Consider the following 20842-nt stretch of genomic DNA (forward strand, 5'->3'; position numbering starts at 1 on the left):
TAAAAAAATAAGAAAGGGGGAAATGTAAAAACAAACAGAAACCTCAAGTAGAGTCAAGAGAGAGAAGCTCTCATACCCTGTGAGGATAGCAGAGCCCAACAGGAAGAAAAAAGAGCCTGGCAAGAAGTCAGCCAATCAAGAGCCAGGAGCTCTTTTATTTACTATAGATCTCCCAACTAACTTCCTTTTCCCCTCTGTATAAGTGCTCTTCCCTTGCCATGCAAGGACTTGCACGTGGCTTGACATGGTTGCAGACCCTGAATCACAATTCTCTGCTGATCTTAAATAACCGACGTGTATTTTCAAAAATGCCTCAATTGGCTATTATTATGCACACTGAACTTTACAGAGGACTGTTACAGAAATATGAAAAGAAACTGACCAGAAATGAGGAAATGGACTAAGAATGTGGGCTCAGGTGAACTAAAGCATGTAAAGTAGCCCATCATCATGATTACCAGATTCTTAACAAGAGCTTGGAGATAGAACCAAAAAGGAGGGAGGCTGTGTTGATCCAGAATATGTGAAATCAAAAGGTGAAGAAGACAAGACTACGGAAAGTAAGACAGTGCAGCTGATTTGACCGAAGCACGTTAACCACACAGGTATGGTAGAAGTACTTCCGGAAATGAAATGGTGAATGGGGAGTCTTAGCCAAAGTTCAAGGATTTAAGGATGCTGTGATGTCCCAGTGCCACTTTCCTGAGGTGAATGACAGGAGAGGTGAAGGGAGATGGTCAGATAAAGGTATGGTGGTACACGTAGGTTGCTGAAGCGGAACAGAGCTAAAAGACAGTGTTCTACTCACAATCGATTCCCTGCTTTTCCTGATATAACAAGGAAGTCTGGTCACTAGCAATATGGGGGGCAAATTACTGGTAAAACAAACGAGAAAAAACCCATTCCCTTTCTGTAATCTCTTTATTGGTTTTATTCATCCATGTCTCACCTCTCTCTACCTTCATCATATTCTAGTGTTTCCTGAAGGTGAATAAATCTGCAATCCAGTTCCATCTCCCCAAACTGCAAATTAAAATGGAGCTTCAGGATATGCATACACACACAAGCCTTGATTTTCCATGAAAGATTATTTCTTCCTTTGCCTATCTAGAGAAATCACTTGACTTCTGTGTGTTGCGTTAGGCCACTGTCATTAACAACAGTGGTGTCATTTTGACATGCTCTGTGAGGCAGCGGTCACTTTGAAGTTGAAAGATAGAACAGACATGGATAAATAGTACTCTGAGCACACTGCTATTGCACCATTATTGCCAGCAATTATTTCTCCAAGTGACACATCTGATAAAAAGTCAGCCACCTTCCTTCAGGAAGTGTCTCAGTAGCTACAGCTAGACACTTCTGCTTGATTTTTTTTTTTTTTAATGGACAGAGCTTATTAATTCTCTAGCTGGAGGTCTGTGCTCCCTCTTCTGTTGGTTCTGTCTCCATTTCTGGAGATCGAGGTTTTAGATCCTGGCTTCATGGGAGCTAGCATGGATTCAAGGCTAATTCCTGGGATGGGATGTGTAGTGCCCTTTTGACTGGTCCCTTCCAGGTTTCCTTTTTGCGCAATTCCTCTTCTGCCTGTCATTACCCTTGACAGCTTTCCATTTCTGGCTTTGGAAATGCAGATGTGATGGCTTAGAAACTAACTGCTATGTCTAAAGAAGACAGCATTTGATGGGCTGTTATTTTGATCATCATGTATAGCATGATGTGCATGATATTGTGTTAAGCAAGTCTACCAATATTAACTCACACAATCTCCATAATGATGATTGAAGGTCCTTATTATCCACATTTTGTTCAGACAGGGAAACTGAGGAACAGAGGTGAAACAGAGGCCAATAGCTCATGGACAGCAAAGCAGGATTCAAATCCAGGCAGTTTGGTTACGGACTACCCAGCTGCCTCCCTGGCCGTGCTGTACTTGTGGACGATGTGACCTGGCGTCAGTGTGGGGAGAGGGAAATAGTGATGAGTTAGAGGGAATGAAAGTGGTCCAATCACACAGCCACTATGGCCGGGACTGGGACACCTGGCTCCTGATCAGAACATTGTACAGTGGAAGGCCTGGACGTACCATTGATGGGGAGGTAGTTCCAGTGCCAGAGATGGAGGACTGAATCCATGCCATGAGCCTATGTAGCCGAGAAACATTCAGCAGTGGGGGAATATGACCTGAGGCTGGGACGAGAGCTGCTGGCAGATATTCCTCGGAGCTGGCTGTCTAATGGTTGGTTCTGCAGCCACAACTCGTGGGCCTCCATTCAAGTGGGAGTTTCCTGAAACCCCCACATCTCTTCTCCAAATGTGATGCCAAAGGGAGTCCATGCTTGTGTGCAATGTCGTTTTTTTTTTCTACCAAACTTGTTATTTAGATTGAATTCCTGCTTTAAGCAAGAGTACCAGGACCTGAGGATTTTTCCCATGCCAATTCCCTGGCATGGAAGACTGTGTGGTCCAATCAAATGGCATATTAATGACAATAATAAAGGCTGAGCACTCTCATTCCATTATCTAGAACTGAGGACACATGCCTTATAAAAATAAACAGAAACCTCAGTTTAAATAGTCAGCAGTAGATAACTGGTAAGAACCTACTGTGTAGCTCAGGGAGCTGTACTCAGTGTTCTGTGGTGACCTAAATGGGAAGGAAATCCAAAAATGAGTGGATATATGTATACAAATAGCTGATTCACTTTGCTGTACAGTAGAAACTAACATAACATTGTAAAATAACTATACTCCAATCAAAATGAATTTAAAATAAATTAATAAAATAGTGTTATAGAATGGAAAAAAAAAATAGTTAGGAGGCCAGAAGGGGAAACCCTCACGTCCTACAATGACAGATGAGTCCAACTGAAAGAAGAAATGCTGCTGCTTCTTGCATGGCAAGAGCTCAGCCAATGAGAAACTGCCACAACTCAACCAATGAAAAGCCACTAGACTTCAAACTCTCAATTCCTCCAATGGACTCTCGCAACTTCCTCTTCCCCTTTTTAAAAAGAAGTTCTTTTTATTTTCACTGGGGACTTGTTCTTGACTTGCCATGATTGCAGACCCTCAATTGTTATCCTTTACTGATCCCAAATAAACCCATTTTATTTTTTGCTGGAGAAATAACTAGCAGTCTATTTGTTTTATTTATTTTTTTTTTCATCCCTGTATGTATGTTGTGGTTTTAGGATAATATATGCACAGATGTTTATTAATTCATTTGGTTGGGCTCTGTGCTGGGCAATGGTGACAAGATGATGACGAGATTTAGTTTTTGCCCCAGAATGATTACAAATAAACAATTCACCAGAACAAAATATTAATACTATAATTTATATGTGAAAATGCTTATAATTATCCCTAATTATCTTATGTTTTTGATACCATCATAAAATAGAATTGTAATTTTTCCTTACTTTCCAGAATTCCTTAATAGCATACACAGGTACAATCTGTGTTGTATATTGACCTTGACTCTTTTGACCTTGATAAATTTCCTATTGGACCTAGAACCTTCTTTGGTAAAGTCTTCTATGTGCATGATCATAGGTCAATAGTCTTTAGCCAGATTTCACTATAAAGGTGGCAGAATATTTCTACTTCCTCACCTCTGTCTTTCTTTTGTCTATTCCTACTGCTAGGTGGAAACTGGTCTTTGGTAAAACTGGCTAAAGAAGTGGATTACCATCTGAAACTTTTAAATTATGTTGAACAATTATGTTGGCAAGATAAAATTTAATTCATATTATACGTGTTCCAAATTATCAGTTCATTTGAGGTTTTTGTGCATGTATCATAATTCCCACTAATTTTTTAGTATGGATAGAAAAGGAGAAACATTAAAGACTTGAAGTTTCAAAAGAGTTCAGAAATCAAAGCAAGAAAGTCATTGAGTTACAAGGCAAAAGTCAAAGCTTCACAGTGAAAGTGAAACAGAGTTAATCCAAAATCTTGGTGCACCAAAAAGTAAGCAGACTAGATAGGAAGTGTATGAAGAATGTATTATACCCAAAGAACAGGAAATCAGTTTATCATCAGCCTTGGGATCTTGAGGCAGGAGGGGGAGGACAGAGGAATAGCTGCGGGGTAAACAAATACAGTGTCTGCCAACCAGCGCTTAGGATCATCTGAATCCATTCTTGCTTCTTGCAGAAAAGTCTTGCAATTTTCTTGCTCTCTGGGGCCCTGTTATCCAAGGAGACACTATAGCCCCCAGATCCAGGGGTGGACAGGATAAGGAATACATGCCCTCAGACTTTTCCTGGGACAATCATGAATGACAAGTTGCACAGCTGCTCAATTATAAGCCTGGAGCTGATGTTGGCCATTTTTCCATCACAGTGGGAGAGCTTACCTGTTAATAAAGTCAACCCAGAGGAAAGCGGAGTCTAGAGACACAGAGACAAAATTCTCAATACCATGTGATTATGTGAATTACACTGCACCTGAAGACATTAACCCTGGACTTTGAGACCCATAAGCAAATAGTTCACTCTTTATGTTTAAGGTTGTCTTAGTTCTATTTCTGTCCTTTGCAACTAATACAAACCAGGACTTTCTCCCTTGAGACCACACGAAGTTTTATAACCAAGAGTGTTTTCTGTCTCAGAATCTGGAGGATACACCAAGAATTACTAGGAAACAAGCATTTAAAGTTTCAGGTGTTGATAAGCAACAGTGTATACTGTATAGCACCGAGTGTTAGAGCCATTATCTTGTAATAACCTTAAAAAGAGTATAATCTGCAAAAATATTAAATCACTATGCTGTATACCTGAAACTCACATAATACTGTAAATCAACAATACTTCAATAAAAAAAGCTTCAGGGATTAACAAGCATTCCCTTCAAGTGTGCGTGTGCGGTACTCAGTCGTGTCCGGTGCTTTGCAATCCCATGGACTGTAGCCTACCAGGCTCCTCTGTCCATGGGGTTCTCCGGGCAAAAACACTGGAATGGGTAGCCATGTCCTCCTCCAGGGGGATTCCTGATGCAGGGATTGAACCCGTGTCTCTTGCTTGTCCTGAATCGTCAGGCATATTCTTTACCACTGTGCCACCTGGGAAACCTCTCTCTTAAAAGTACCTGATAGCAAATATTTTAGGCTTTATGGACCAAGAGGCAAAACTGAGAACAGTATGTAAATATTTATACAGCTACTTAAAATGTAACCATTTTAAAAAAAATGTAAAAATCAATCTTAGCTCCTCGGCTGTAAAAAGATGAAAAAAGAAAAAAAAGTCAGGTTCCTTGATTTAGCCTGCTGGCCCAAGAAAAAAAAATGGCACATCTTACTTTGAATATTCTTTCTGTTTCTGCTTCATAGAAGAATGCGTTCTTTTTATTTTCATCCTTCAAGACTCAGCACGATTGTCTCCTTATCAGGGAGCTTCCTATGAGCACCTTGGCCCGGTCTATGTTTCGTCTTTTATGCTCACAGTCTGCCAAGCTCATAACCTTTATTTTGTTCCTTCATTATGCCTTCACACACTTTGACATTTTTAAATTTTTAAACTTCAGACCAAAAATGATATAAGTTAAAATAAACACTTGTGTAATGTGTAAAACCAAGCATAACACTTAATGTAGTTCCAATATATTTGAAACCCATGTTGTATATTTCCAAAACATGTTTCTTCCCTCCTCTACAGGTAGCTACTATCCAAAACTCAGCACCAGCCATTCTTTTGCATTTCATTCTAATTTTATACTATCTGCAATTAATCCTTTATAGGTGAATCCTTTATATGTGAATATAACATTGTTAAATATGTTTAAAACTTTGTATAAAATATATGGGTTCTTCTAAAATTTGCTTTTTTCTTTTTTCTTCTTTTACACCTCAAAATTGTGTCTATGAGTTGTCAAAGCTAATTTATGTAGTTATAGTTCATTAACTTTTATGGCTCTATTGAAATATATTTGATGAATGTACCATAATCCGTCCAGTTTCCTGTTGATGGATGTTTGTAGTGCTTCCAACTTTTTTCACATGCAAAAGTGTGCTGCTCTGAAAATATTTTGCCTGCCTCCTTGTATCCTCCATCTTTGACAGTACCTCTACAGTATATATGCAGAAGAGGAATTGATTTGTGGTACATTATGCTCATCTTCAAATATACTTGAGCCTGCTATGAAAGTGAAAGTGTTGGTCACTCAGTCTTGTCTGACTCTTTGTGACCCCATGGACTGTAGCCCATCAGGCTCCTCTGTCCACGGGATCCTCCAGGCAGGAATACTGGAGGGCGTTGCCATTTCCTTCTCCAGGGGATCTTCCCGACCCAGGGATCAAACCCAGATCTCCTGCATTGCAGGCAGATTCATTACCATTTGAGCTACCCGGGGAAGCCCAAAAGTGAAAGTCACTGAGCTGTGTCTGACTCTTTGCGACCCCATGGACTATACAGTCTGTTTCATTCTCCAGGCCAGAATACTGGAGTGGGTAGCCTTTCCCTTCTCCAGGAGATCTTCCCAACCCATAGATCGAACCCAGGTCTCCCACATTGCAGGCAGATTCTTTTCCATCTGAGCCACAAGGGAAGCCCAAGAATACTGGAGTGGGTAGCCTATCCCTTCTCCAGTGGATCTTCCCAACCCAGCAATCGAACGAGAGCCTCCTGCATTGCAGGCAGATTCTTTACCAACTGAGCTATCAGGGAAGCCTGAGACTGCCATATTTCTACCAAAAAGTGAACCAGTTACCTGACTTAATAACATCTATGAGTATTAGTTACTCCAAACCATTACTAAAGCTTGGTGTTGTGAAAAAAATTGTTTTTACAGAGAATTTCAAACATATAAAAAATAAACAGAATTGTACAATAAACCTTATGTATCCATCACCCAGTTTTAATAGTCATTATCTCACAGCCAATCTTGTGGTAGGAGGGGTAGGCTCACGATAAAATCAATTTCCATCGGACTCCTCAGTGTAGAGTCTGCAGCCAATGTAGGAGATGCAGTTTTGATCCCTGGGTTGGAAAGATCCCTTGAAGGAGGAAATGGCAACCTACTCCAGTATTCTTGTCTGGGAAATACCCTGGACAGAGGAGTCTGGCAAGGAGAGCTACAGTCCATGAGGTTGCAAAGAGTCAGACACAACTTAGTAACTAAACCACCACCACCCTGGGGTAGATGACCACAAACTGGAGAATAATTTTAGTGCAGAAATTCTCTCATAAGAATGACAGTTCTGAGCTGCACAAGAGGCTCCCCAGCCTGGGGGTCCTGCACCAGGAAGACAAGCCCCCAGGAAATTTGTTTTTATTTTTTTATTTTTGGAAATCTAGTTTTGAAGGCCTGGGTGGCTTCACTTCGGGAGCCCCGCAGGACTGGGGGAAATAGACACTTCATTCTTAAAGGGCGTACACAAAACCTCACAGACACCCAGACCCAGGGCAAAAGCAGTAATTTAATAGGAACCTGGTCCAGACCTACCTGCTGGTCTGCCCCCTGGAGAGGCAGGGTGGTGAGGTGGGGGGGGGGCGGTGCTGAGTCTCATGCTGGGGACACAGACACTGGTGCACTGGTGGCAGCCATATTTGGGAGCTCCTTCTAATGTGAGGAAACTGCTGGCATGCTATCTTAGGCTCCTCCCTCTTGCTCATTACCTCTGAGACCTGGCCCCGCCCACCACTGCTGGGATGCCTCAAAACAAACTGGGCAGGGACATGGCCTATGCATAAGCAGACAGGCTGCAGCTATTTCTAGACCTGATTCAAGACACAGCCCTGCCCACCAGGGCGCCAGGACACAGCTCTGTCCACAAGCCTCCCCACCAGGAGGCAGACACCGATGCAAGAAAACCACACTTTCCCCATCAGGCCATACCCTACCTTGTGACCAGCTGGGCTTTGGCCCTGTCTGCTAACAGGCCAACACAAACTCAGGATAACACCCAGACCCTGTACTCAACTGTATCAGAAGCTAGCCCCCCATCCCCCCAGTAGAGATCTGACACCAGCTCTGAGACCACTGGGCTCTGTAACCAGACTACAGGACCCAGCTCTGCCTGCCAGGAGTCTGGCATGAATCTCAGGACCTGGCTTTACTTACCAGTGTGGGAGCAACAGCCCTGGAGCTTTCTGGACCCTGACCTGGCCCACCAGTGAGCCTGCACTAGCCCTGGGCTCCCTGTGGTTCTGCCTTGTGACCAGGCCCCAATAACCAGCAGCTAGCAGCAACCCCACAAAGCAGGGCCCATAAACCAACCTGGCCGAGGGTATTTAAAATTAAGAGATCAGAAATTTTAAACTGTCATGTATATATATAGACTGCAATACAAAAACCTCATGGTAACCGCAAACCAAAAATCTATAAGAGATACACACACAAAAAAGAAAAAGGAATCCAAATGTAGCATTAAATATAGTCATCAAATCATAAGAGAAGAGAATCAAAGAAGGGGGAAAAATAAAGAGACCTACAAAAGCAAGTCCACAGCAATTAACAAAATGGTAATAGAGTATACTGCTACTGCTAAGTCACCTCAGTCATGTCCGACTCTGTGTGACCCCACAGACGGCAGCCCACCAGACTCTCCTGTCCCTGGGACTCTCCAGGCAAGAACACTGGAGGGGGTTGCCATCTCCTTCTCCAATGCATGAAAGTGAAAGTGAAAGTGAAGTCGCTCAGTTGTGTCCGACCCTCTGCGACCCCATTGACTGCAGCCTTCCAGGCTCCTCTGTCCATGGGATTTTACAGGCAGGAGTACTGGAGTGGGGTGCCGTTGCCTTCAGTAATTACCTTAAATGTAAATGGATGAAATGCTCTCCCCAAAAGATATAGAGTGCCTGAATGGGTACAGATACATACATATGCTGCCTAGAGGAGACTCACTTCAGATCTAGAGACACACACAGACTGAACGTGAGGGGATGGAAAAAGGCATTCCATGCAAATGGAAGTTAAAAGAAAGCCAGCAACAACAATCACTCCAATGTTCATAGCAGCATTATTACAGTTGCCAGTGTATTAGTGTTAGTTGCGCAGTCATGTCTGACTCTATGCAACCTCATGGACTGTAGCCTGCGATGGAATTCTGTCTGTGGAGTTCTCCAAGCAAGAATACTGGAGTGGGTAGCCATTCCCTTCTCCAGAGTATCTTCCTGACCCAGGGATTGAACCCAAGTCTCCTGTTTGCAGGCAGATGCTTTACTTTCTGAACCACTAGGGAAGCCCACGGTATGGAAGCAACCTAAACGTCTATCAATAGATGAATGGACAAGAAAATGTGATACATATATTCCCTGATATTGGAACAACAAGGCATACTCACTACATCTTTTCTGTTAAAACACTATCATAAGAGGTTTTCACTAAAGCAATGAGGCAAAAAAAAGTAATTGAAGTATAATAGTTGAAAATAAATAACACTTCCATGTTGCTAGATATAATTGGGATTGTGTACATAGGACATACAAAGGAATAAAGCCAAATTATTAGAAGTGATTAAGTAAATTTAGGAAAGTCACTGGATATCTGGTCAATAAACCAAAATGCATATGGATCTCTAGATAAGAAAAACAAAAATAAAAATTATGAACTAAAACAATGAATCCATTTAAAGTCACAAAAAAAATTCTAAATACAAAGTCATAAATATCTTTTGTCACTGTATTTGTAGCTCACCAAGGCCCTCAACAAACATTTTGTCTTTGAAAAAAAATAGATAGCTTTTCTAGTTGTTCTTCCTGGAACATTTGGAACAGGTTACCAAAAATATAAATATTTCTTAATTTTCCCCCTCTGCCTCCTGCCCTTCCTTCATGATCATTGTTTATGGCTTGGGCTAACTTTCTTCCAAATTTTAATAAATGTATAAATATATGTAATCAGTTAACAGTAATGGAGTCTTTCTATTCATTATATTTTCTCCCTGTATGCAATATGGGCCAGGAGTCAGTAAACTTTTTCTGTAAAAGGTAATATAGTAAATAATTTAGACTTTACATGCCATACAGTCTCTGATGAAATTACTCATCTCTACTGTTTATGGCAGGAAATCAGCTAGAGATGATACATAATGAAAAGGTATTGCTATGTTCCAATAAAACTTGATTTACAAATATGCCTCAGGCCTGTGTGACACCATTTGCCAACCTCTGATAAACATGAATCTACTTCATCCTTTGTCCTGAGTGTCTAGTACTTCACTGAATGGATGAATACATTTATTTAACTCATCTCTCATTGATAGAAATCTGCAACTGTTTCTGTTAAAAATCCTCTCGGGACTTTCCTGGTGATCCAGTGGTTAAGACTCAGCACTTCCAATGCAGGGGGCATGGGTTTGACCCCTGGTCAGGGACCTAAGATCCCACATGCTACAGGAAGCATCCAGAAAAAGCCAAGACAGAAACCTTCGGAACCAAGTACTACTTATCACCCAGCTGGGTTAGCTGCTGCTCGCTCTCCCTCCTCCGGGGAGCATGCTCACTGCTCTCTGCAGTGCACTGGCATTTCACGCCTGTGGGCTGCTCCTTGGGCTTTCGTCAGCTGACCTTACCAGTAGCCCCAAGCCAACTGAAACATGTGTGCTTGTTACTGTAGCCTGCCACTGAGGTAAAGAGCATGTTAACCAAAGAAACAGAAGGACAAGGAAGAGATCATTGATTCTACAAAGTTAGTTATTTTTGGAAAGAAGTTATTAAGGTAAATTGCTTTTTAAAAAATCTGTTAAATTAGAAATGGACTCATTGACATAGGAAACAAACTTTTGGTTACCAAAGAGTGGGAAGGGATAAATTAGAAATGTGGGATTCAAAGATGCACCTTACTATATATAAAATAGATATACAACAAGGAACTACTCTATAGCATAGGGAATTATATTCAATACGTTGCAATAACCTGTAATGGAAAATAACTTGAAAAAGAATAGCTACATATAGATCTATAGATGTATACCTGAACCACTTTGCTATGCACCCGAAACATTTTAAATCAACTATAATTTAAAATTTAAAGAAAGATTATTTACAAAACAGACCTGTTAGGTATGAGTGAGGCAATTCAGCAGACTGAAAACTAGGGAGCGTGAGGCAGGCAGTGAGAAGACCCCCACTTTAACTCTTGGATGGTACAGGTCAAGCAGCCATGGTGAATCTGGTGCTGGCACAGCCCTGTCTCCTCTCACAATTTTCAGAAGCTGGCCTGGGCAGGACAACTGCCTTCTGCCTGGCGATACCCAACGCCCCCACCTTGTCCAATCATTCTTTCCAGGTCTCGGTGGACCTCTTATCTTCGACTCTTAGCCTACATTTTCAGACTCTTTAGACGTGAAAGGTTAGTAAGCATGAGATCCTGTTTCTTCTCTCAGAGGCCTGATCCATTAACATTTAAAATAGTCCTGAGCCCGTATTTACATGTTGATATCATTCATGCTTTTATTTTCTTTCGTACCCTGTCTGTTCTGTTTCCCCACCTCACCCCCAGTTTTTCTTCCAGGCAGAATCTATCTCATCTGACGTGGCAAAGCAGTTAACATTGATTCTGGTGAATGGTCTACTTTGATTTTTGCTACAGGGAGATTTAAACACAAATTCACATATATTGTTTTCTCAACAAATAGAAAAATATGCTCCACATTCATCACGCTGTGTATGCCAAGCCTGCTATTCTGTAACTCACTGTCTCTTCTCTTTTATTTGCTTTCTCCATCACTGTTGATCTCTCCCTAATACTTCATCCTTTATGCAGACTCCTTCTTTGGAGCCGAATTTGGCAGTGAAGTTTGCCTAACTAATGAGAACCATATGCTCTGCAATTACATTCCCCAACAACGTTCAGATTTGTTAGCAAATATTGGAGAAGGCAAGTTGAGAAACCAGAATCCAAAGACTGTCAGGAATTGGCACATTCTGACAGGTGAACCTGCTTTTGCTGGAAATGAGTTCTAGTTTGGGCTAGTATTAGGAACTTCCCTGGTGGCTCAGATGGTAAAGCGTCTGTCTACAATGTGAGAGACCTGTGTTCAACCCCTGGGTTGGGAAGATCCCCTGGAGAAGGAAATGGCAATCCACTCCAGTACTATTGCCTGGAAAATCCCATGGATAGAGGAGCCTGGTAGGCTACAGTCCATGGGGTCGAAAAGAGTCAGACACGACTGAGCGACTTCACTTTCACTTTTGGGCTAGTATTGGCTCATGGAAAACAGGGATTTGTTTTCTCAAAGTATCAGTCAATTGGTCGACCGTTCTTGAAATGGCTAAATGCTTCTCTCATGCCTTCCCATTGGCATACCATACTAATCCCTATAGGTTAATTTTTAATATGTGATTATTACCTGTTGATTTGTTGGTTCTATTCCTCCCCAGACTGGAGAGTGGAGTCATGATGCTACTCACTGTTGTATCCCCAGCTCCCAGTAGAGGAAGGTGAGCATAATCACTATTCAGTAAATACAGCTCATAAACAAACGAGATAATCTCTCAAATACATTAAGTGCCAATCATCATACACATTACATACATACAACTTGGGTGGCTTTTATCCATTCTCAGCTCCTCCTCTTCCTCCAGGCTAGATCAGCCTTAAATTTGGGAGTCCAGTCTCCCTAAAACAGTTCAAACTTAGTATTTTGAAGATGATTTAAATCACGGCTCAGGGACCACAGCATCAAGTTTTAAGAGACTTTTTTTTTTCTGTTTTTTTGCCTTGTGATAAAGTTTCATCGATTGCTCTGTGGGGGTGAGCGTGGGGTGGGATGAGTGAAAACTTCTGATGGTTGTCTTGATATGCCAAATGCATGGGAAAGGAGCACTGTTTGCTATGCAGGTATCAGGAAAAGAGTAACTAACTTGGGTACAAGTGGTTGAGGACAGATATGTTCTGGCTTCCCATGGGCTACATAAAAGCTGTCTATCTCTTGAGCAACCTGCATGCTGAAGGTTTCTGCAGGAGCGTGCGTGCCCTCTGGTGTGACCCTGGAGGGACTGACTCCCAGGCACCACATCGAATGACAGAGTCTCTTCCTCTCCTCTGCCATCCATTGCTGTCTTGGGCTGGTACCTACTGACAGTCTCCTTGGAGATGCAGGGCTCTGTTTGCACTTGAAGTTGCAAAGGCAATGGAAGGGCATTCCCATGGCTCCGATCTGTCCACAACTCTGCCGTCACCAAAGAGAGGCACAGCAGCCTGATGGGGACCCACAGACTCCACTCTCCCCTCCCCCGCCCCGCCCATGAAGTGTGGCTGCTGGAGACAAAAGGCACACTCACCGATTTAGAACACAAATACATAAATTTTTAATCTGCGAAAAATACAAAATGAAACCATGTACAAGTTATGTACAAACCCTTTTTACAAGACAAGAGAGTTATCACTGGTTGTTACAGATGACAGGGTAGATCATTTCAGAGCACCAGCATTTAGTCTCTCCTCTGATTTGGTTAGGTCCTAGTAATCCGCCATCATCATCATGCCAACGATCAAACGTTTGAAAGACAGATGAATAAGCCACGCTCTTTTTCCTTAATGAACGAGTAGGCTGACCTCTGTGTAAGCATACTTTTTTTTTTCCCTTTATCCCCTGAAGAAACGTTGAGTGCAGGTTTTGGTGTTAAGTGAGGGACGGTTACTTTTCAGCATCTGGGGGGTGGGATGTGAGCCAGAAGTTTTACACAGGATGTGAGTGTGCCACCTGGGAATGGAACGTTTTTAATTAGGATTTCCAGGCAGACCTTGGTTTATGTTTGAAATGTTGCAGTTCTGGTCGAATGTGTCAGGCTGTACTCAGTGCAAGGAAGGGAGGGGGGCAGGCTGCTCTGGGGCGGGGGGATGGGGTGCTTTGGAAATGGGGCCCCGTCAACCTTGGTGGGGCTCCCCTACCTGTTGGCTACCTCCTCCCACTGACCCTGAATCCCACCTGACAGCCGCTCCGGTTTGCTCTAGCAGGCACATGTCGGTGCCATGTGTACATTTCCATCTAAGATTCTGAGCAGCGGGCCCAGGCATGCCTCCCAAGGCAGGCACACTGGAGACCTTTGGTGTTACTTCTGTCCCTGCTCTGCCAAATAGCAAGGTGGAGGAGAAGAAACACAGATGTCCTCAAGGGGATAAATAGACCAAAGGAAAGCTTTTTAAATCTGAAACCTACCTAGAAATTAAGGTTGGCTTCACTGAGTCAAAAACCCTCTCTCCTCATGCTGTATATCCAGAAAAGCCACTAAAGCAACAGACTGTCGTGTCTGTTTTAGCAACGCTGACACCAAAGCCGCCAGGATGTGGGAATGGGGAACGATGGAATGACAAGCACAGGGAGGCGAAAGAAAAAGCACAGCTCAGGATCCCTCTCTTTGGGTCCCTCTCTGGGAAGAGTTCCAGTGGCCTAAAAGTCCTGTGCAACCTTCCTTGCCTACAGCATCCAAAGTAACATGGAGCAGAACCCGACTGCCTGCCAGAGCCAGGCATCCTGACAAACTCCACAGTTAAACAAGCGATGTCCCTGCCCTCTTCAAGGGAGTCCTTTTCCTTCTTACTTCCAAGTCACCATCTCTTTCATTTCCAGCCTCATATATGACCCACCCTCCCTTTCTCTTAACGTTTCCATCTCTATTAGTTTCCCTTTTCCTGATTCTGGGGTACCTGAGATCTCCTTTCCCAGCAGCTTCTTCTTTTTTTTTTTCCTTTTAGCCCGTAAAAGTACAGTTGCCATTGCCACATTCTGCTGCCTTCAAAAAATCCTCCACACCCACCCTTCCTCCTTTAGAGACCCAGCCACACTGTGTACGTACCTCTGTGCCTCTGACGTCCAGATCCCACAGGACCTGCCGCGACCCCCTCCCCAGCTCCATTTTCCTCCATGCCTTTCGACTGCCAGACCTGCCTTTATAGATAACGCTCAGCTTCTTCCACTCTGAACTAATTAATACAACAGTTCTCAGCTGCCTACAATCTTTCCTGTTCCTCCACAAGTTTCTTGTATTGAGGTCCAAATTAAGTGTTCCTTTACAAAGGATCATTTCTAGATTCACAACCATTGCCCCAACTCCCAGCCCTCAAACCAACCTCTATATACTACCAGTGGAACTTCTACAGCTATGAGTGTCGGTAACACGTATTTGAGGAAGGTAGGACTTCACATGCTGAGTTTTCACTTGGAGTTTGTTTGAGTTGGAGTCTTTGACTTTGAGAACTCCATGCTGCTGAGAAAATGTTCAGCCCTGTATATTTGCCCTTGATGACTTCCAGGAAGTACTGACTTCTCAAAACATATGATCTAAAAATGCACAGGTTCATTTTCGCACAAGTTCAATTCATCACTCTTTGTTTAAAACACTCAGTGACCTTCTATGACTTTCTGGATGAAGCCTCAACATCTTAGCTTGGCCCTGAAGATAAGTTAGTTTCTAGTGCCTTCTCTGAAGTCTCATCTTAGTTTCCCTCTGCTTCCATAGAGAATGGACAGATTCTGCAGTGGAATACCGTGTCCAATTTGAATGATTGGTTTAGTCACTTATAAGGTAAGGTGACTCACATCCCAGTTGGTTTGTATTTTTTTCTGTCTTTCTTCCCCTCTGCCTCCTTTTGTTTCTTCTTTTTTTAACTGAGATTCTTTTTGACAAAGAAGAATGGTAGATAAATGTTAGAAATGTAGAAAGAAATAGCTGGTTTACTAATGAGAGGGGGAAAAAAAATCAAATAAACAGAGGACAGGAAATGAAGTAAGAAGTAAGACTAGTAACTTCCTAGTGCCTAGATTCATATCCAGAATCTGGGAGTTGTGAGCCTCTAACTACATGTTGGAGATATGGGTTAGAGAGGAAGGGATTGATAGAAATTGAGCCAATAAAAAAGGTAGGCTGGGATGAAATTGAGAATAAAATCCTAGGAATACATAGAAAAATCACATCAAAGTGACTCAGGTGGCTTTAAAATTTGAAATTTGTATTTTGACCCTAAAGAGATTCCGAAATGTAAAGCAGAGGAACAAATCTAACTACCATGTGCCCAGAGCAGAAGAGGCGCCACCCTCAGGAGCACTGCTTGGGCAATGCTGCAGGAAGGACAGAACGGGGTTTTCTCCATGTTCCCACTTTTAACTCAGATCACATCCTCTCAGATCTGAAAAGGACCTTAGGAGTCATCTAGATGAATCACTTTCATTTACAAATGAGGTCACTGAGACTCAGAGAGTTTCAAGAACATTTCCTAAGTGTAGAGCTAGTTATCTGCAGATGTAGCTTGTTGAACCATCATAATTAAAACTTAAGTAGGAAACTTGGACTCTTTTGCTTTTAGACATGAAAACATCCCCAATGTTATTATGCTTTCTCACTTTCTTCCCTTCTAACCCTAACCAAACAGTTCTAATTCCCTGTTTGTTTAAAGCCCTCAATTAAATTTTTTACAAAGTACATCATAAGATGCCCCAAGCTTTGGAAGGAAAGAGCTTCTGGGTGTTCCCTGTATGCCTTAGTCACAACCACTTTTACTGAAGATGTTTTATCTTGGCTCAAGACTATTTTAAAATACAAAATTGCTCAGATGAAAATAAGAGTTATGTTAATGAAAAAGATGATGATGATGCTTTGATAAGTAGGTGCTTTCTGCTTTTTCAATAGCTTGTTGGAGAGTCTGATTCCCAAAGCACTTGAGTTATTAATTTAGGAAAATGGCTTTTCTGGAATCCTAAAGTGGGATGGGACATCAGAGCCTTATAACACAGACTACACCAATGATAGCCATCATTGGTCTATGCTGAATGTAGCCAGGAAGAGGGGTCTGTCAGAGGGTGGTGAGGACTTCCTTCAGGCCAGATAGCTCAACAAACAGAAACAAACCAAGAAGCTCTGGCATTCCTCCAAGCCCTTCAATGATCTTATGATCTTGTTTCTATTCTCGTTTCACTTTCCATCTACCAGGTATGAGTTTTTGCCAAAGGAGCCAACAACCAACCATTTTATAGATTTCCTTTTTAAAAAAATGCATAGCTGTGTTTTCTGGCCCCTAACAATTCATTATTAACAAAGGCAAAACAGAATGACTTTGCTCTACCTTAGAAGGAAATGGATTCTTGCCAACTGGTTTTTGAAGGGGAGCCCTTTGCTTTAGGAAGCTATCTTCGCCATTTTGATTAAAAAAAAAAAAAAAAGTTTATCTTCAAACCTCTAGCTGTAAAGAGCATGGAGTTTGTACTTGCGTTTCCATTGTCCCTCAGTTTGCAGAGATGGGGAAGAGAGAGCAGCGGGCATGGGGCATTGTGGCCTAACATTCTCTAATGGAAGGACATTGAGGTGGTGGCCATCACTGCCTGCCAGAGGAGATCAAATAGTTAAGACAAATTCAGAAATGGTTATCAAGTTATCAGTAACCCACTAGGGTTCATGAAGGAAAGAAGAGCGTGGGTCGATGTACTAAGAATGTATATGAAGTGACCCCAATGCAAAATTATTATGTATAATAGAAGAAGGCCTAGCTTTCAGAAAAGTTGTTAAATCTTAGCAAGGGATTCACCCCCACAAACCCATTTAACTTCTGTTGGAAACCAATAAATGTGTATAAGCCTGAATAGAGACAGCTGACATCATTTTAGTCTGCTGAGTAGACTAGTGATTGGTTATAAGTAGTTTTTAAACAATCCAATTGGACATACATTATATTCACAATACTTTTATAGAACTAATTCTACAAAATGTGACGACAGGGTAACCACAGTCTGACAAGTCACTTCAGGACGACGCCTACAAGGTGGAAACACGACATTGGCTCTGCAGGGACCGGACAGAGTTGGAAGCTCATTTTGCCTATGGTGGTAATTGGAGTACTTAGTGGACATGTTTTCATGATGGTTTCATTGCTTGGCTCTGATCTGACTTGCAGTAACATACTATGTACCACGGGGTCATGGCCTAATGGAAGAGATCGCATGGGACTTTGGGGGGATATTTTGGTTAGTTAGTTTTTTTCTCTTTTGAGTGTCCACAATTAACATTTTTAAGAAAATAAAAATCATACTTCATGCTGCTCCAGAGACCCTGATGATTCTATCAAAGATTTATCGTTTTGAAGTTGAAAATCATTTGAAATGGAATAATTGCTGGGATGCTGTGACACTGAGCATGCAAACATCAGAGCTCAGACACATCAGAATTGTGTCTGATGGCTAGAGAAATCTTTTTTGACCACAGTTTGAAGTGGCTGATACATAAAATCTCATCACTGGTAATTTTCAAAGGCCTTTTCTAATAGCCTGTATTAAGTGTATTCGAAGCTGTCCTTGAGCTAATATTTTTTAGGTTGCTGTTACAAGTTTTGTGTTTTGTGCCAGCAACTAAAGGAAAGCCTGCAAAATTTAGATCTGGGCAAAAGTTGTCTCCTGGATCATGAAACTTTTCTGGCTTTTACACAAAAACTCAGTGAATCGCATACATGTGTTATCCCATCCTATTGTTAAGTAGAACTATTAATTGATGTTTACAAACTTTCAGGCTAAAAGCCCTGGACCTGGGAGATGGGGAGAGTCCACCAGACCTTACCAAAGTTGAAATTACTTGCTTGGTTGGTTTGGAGATATGATATGAGAAGCATAACAGCACGTAGGAGTCCCCGCCATTGGAACAACAAGCAGAGAAATGTCTTCTGTGCATCTGGTCCTCAACTTCCACATCCCAGGCATGCTCACAACCCTCCTGGTACTGTTAGTTGACAGGGTAAACCCGATCTGGCATTTGTAGAAAAGCTGCAAGAAGGTCTTCCCTTTAAATATACGAACAAAATTTGGATAAGAAATACAGGATGAAAACTAAAACTACAAAAATATGACTTTTGAATGTGAAAATAAGTGTTTCCATTTATTAAGAGCTGGTGTCAGTGTAGCCAAAATACACATCCATCCAGGAAATTCACCTGCCCCCTTTTGTCTTTTTTTTTTTTTTAATTTACTAAAATACATGTTTACATTATTGGGCCATTTTAAAATTGCCTTAATAATCCAGTTTCCTTAATTACAATTAATTGTGGTGGTGACCATCACTCTCCTTAAAGAAAGAGATAAAGAAGAGAAATATGCGTTAAGGAGTCTGGCCACTTAGGCGTTTTGATTTTGCATTGTTAGATATAGGGAAGATATTTGACAATGAGAAAAAAAGAAAAAATATATTTTCTTTCTAATAAATAAAAATAATTTAAAATGCTAGAGGCTATACAGGACTATTTTAGTATGTTCATTTATAAATGAAATCATTTTCTTTTCCAAAATACATGGAAGCAATATTCAAGGCAGACAAGGAGAAAGATCTGTCTATTTTTCTTGCAATTCTTGCTTATCCTAACATTTCCACCAGTGATTCAGCATGTTAAGAGGAAGAAAAGTCACGTCACCATTTATGAAGTTTGTCAGGCTTTAAAAAAAATAGTTCTGGTCTCCTGGGAGTCAACATTCATCTTCAACTTCTCTGATTGGTGGAATCAAGCTGCTTGTGGATTTATATTGGTTGATCTGGTTAGCCATGTGGGTACTCATGGGCTTGATTTGAATGTTTCTGGGATAGGCATTATCCGGTTCATCTGTAAACCATTTCTTTTCTGCTAAAGGGCAAAACGGATAGAGAACAAGAAGGAAAAATTAGAAGCTTAATTAGTCCTAGGCCAAAGATTTTGGAAAGTTCATTGAAAAATGCAAAAAGGTAATCGAGAGAAGCTGACAGTGAGTAATTGCTAAAGAGACGGCACAGTGTAGGGAGAACCCCAGAACCTGAAACATACCTCTGCTGCCTGTAGCAAGTGATGAACCAACGGGCTATTGGGACCTGGAGGCACCAGGCGTGGACTTCAGAGAATAAAGAGGGGTTGGAAGATTAACTCTGGCAGTGTTCTCTGGGGTTCCTTTGGTGGCCTGAAAAGCTTTGGTGGTGAGGAGATGACGCATATAACAAGTATTAGGCATGGGTGTTGCACCTAAAGAAAGCCTTGTGCATCCATTGATTTGAGTGGAGATGAAGGGACACTGTCCCTTCCACAGATTAGGAGATCTAGAATCTGCTGCAGGGTTTCCTCTTCCCAGCCTTTAATTGGCTTTGCTTGTACAAGCTCACTTAAAGGTATATCTCCGTTACAACACTCCTTTATTTCTTTTGAAGCCAGTTTTGGGAGTCTTAAAGTAAGCCCACAGATTTTTGCTGGCCCGTGAGGGTGAAACATTAGATTAGCAACCAATGTTTTAAAAGGCTTTTGAAATGGCTTTAATTTCAATAAAACTCTCTTGGTATGAAGTTATGAAAAGAATTCCTAGTGGCACTATCTTAACCGACTATAATCACCCAAGCTGTCAACAAGGGAGCTTGACAGAGTCTTGGCATTTCATTCTCACCCTAGATCCAGAGATGGCAGAAGAGAATGCTGAGTCAGGGCACTCAGAGGCTGGGGTGAGGATGCGATGGCCTAGCATCCTCCTGGCAGCTAGTATTATTTCACAAGACTCAGCCCTTGTCCCTACCTTTTTACACTGGAATATTCTGGGAAATCAGCCACGGGCATAGATACAAAGGAACTGGGGCAAACAGTGCATTCTAACTTGAGAATCATATGCCTCATTTTAGCGGCTTTTAGGAAAAGCAAAGAAAAAGGAAAAAGCTTTCAAGCACGCCCACTGCTATAGAAACGACGGCCTCTCTGGCCTCTTCTTCTGTCTTTCAGAACAGTTCATAACTGTTGGATATGGCTGGATATCCATATGGCTGGATATGTTAACAAAATTGCTCACCTGGCTTGATCCTGATAGAGGACCATGCGTATGTGTCCCTTTATGGCTAATGATTTATAGATCCGACACCTACGATCAGGTCATGACCACTCTGCTTGTCTCTCCTTGGTCCATGCTTCCTCTTGCTGTGTCCAG

At 41.8% G+C, this 20842-nt stretch overlaps 1 protein-coding gene across 12 annotated transcripts in view; it reads right to left on the reverse strand.

Annotated features, from left to right (window-relative positions):
* Window positions 1-13226: 13226 nt before the first annotated feature.
* Window positions 13227-20842, reverse strand: part of KCNMA1 (potassium calcium-activated channel subfamily M alpha 1) — a 774726-nt gene continuing 767110 nt past the window's right edge. For 7 of the 12 annotated variants that reach the window (XM_070782104.1, XM_070782107.1, XM_070782101.1 and 4 more), the window contains one exon: window positions 13227-19530. In XM_070782104.1, coding sequence (XP_070638205.1) covers window positions 19509-19530 — 22 coding nt within the window. In that variant the 3' untranslated portion in view covers window positions 13227-19508. Of the gene's footprint in view, window positions 19534-20842 lie in introns of all 12 variants that reach the window. The other 5 variants (XM_070782103.1, XM_070782100.1, XM_070782098.1 and 2 more) reach the window with 1 other exon arrangement.

The sequence above is a fragment of the Bos indicus genome, chromosome 28 (assembly GCF_029378745.1).
Source record: "Bos indicus isolate NIAB-ARS_2022 breed Sahiwal x Tharparkar chromosome 28, NIAB-ARS_B.indTharparkar_mat_pri_1.0, whole genome shotgun sequence".
In the NCBI taxonomy this organism is placed as follows: Eukaryota; Metazoa; Chordata; class Mammalia; order Artiodactyla; family Bovidae; genus Bos; species Bos indicus.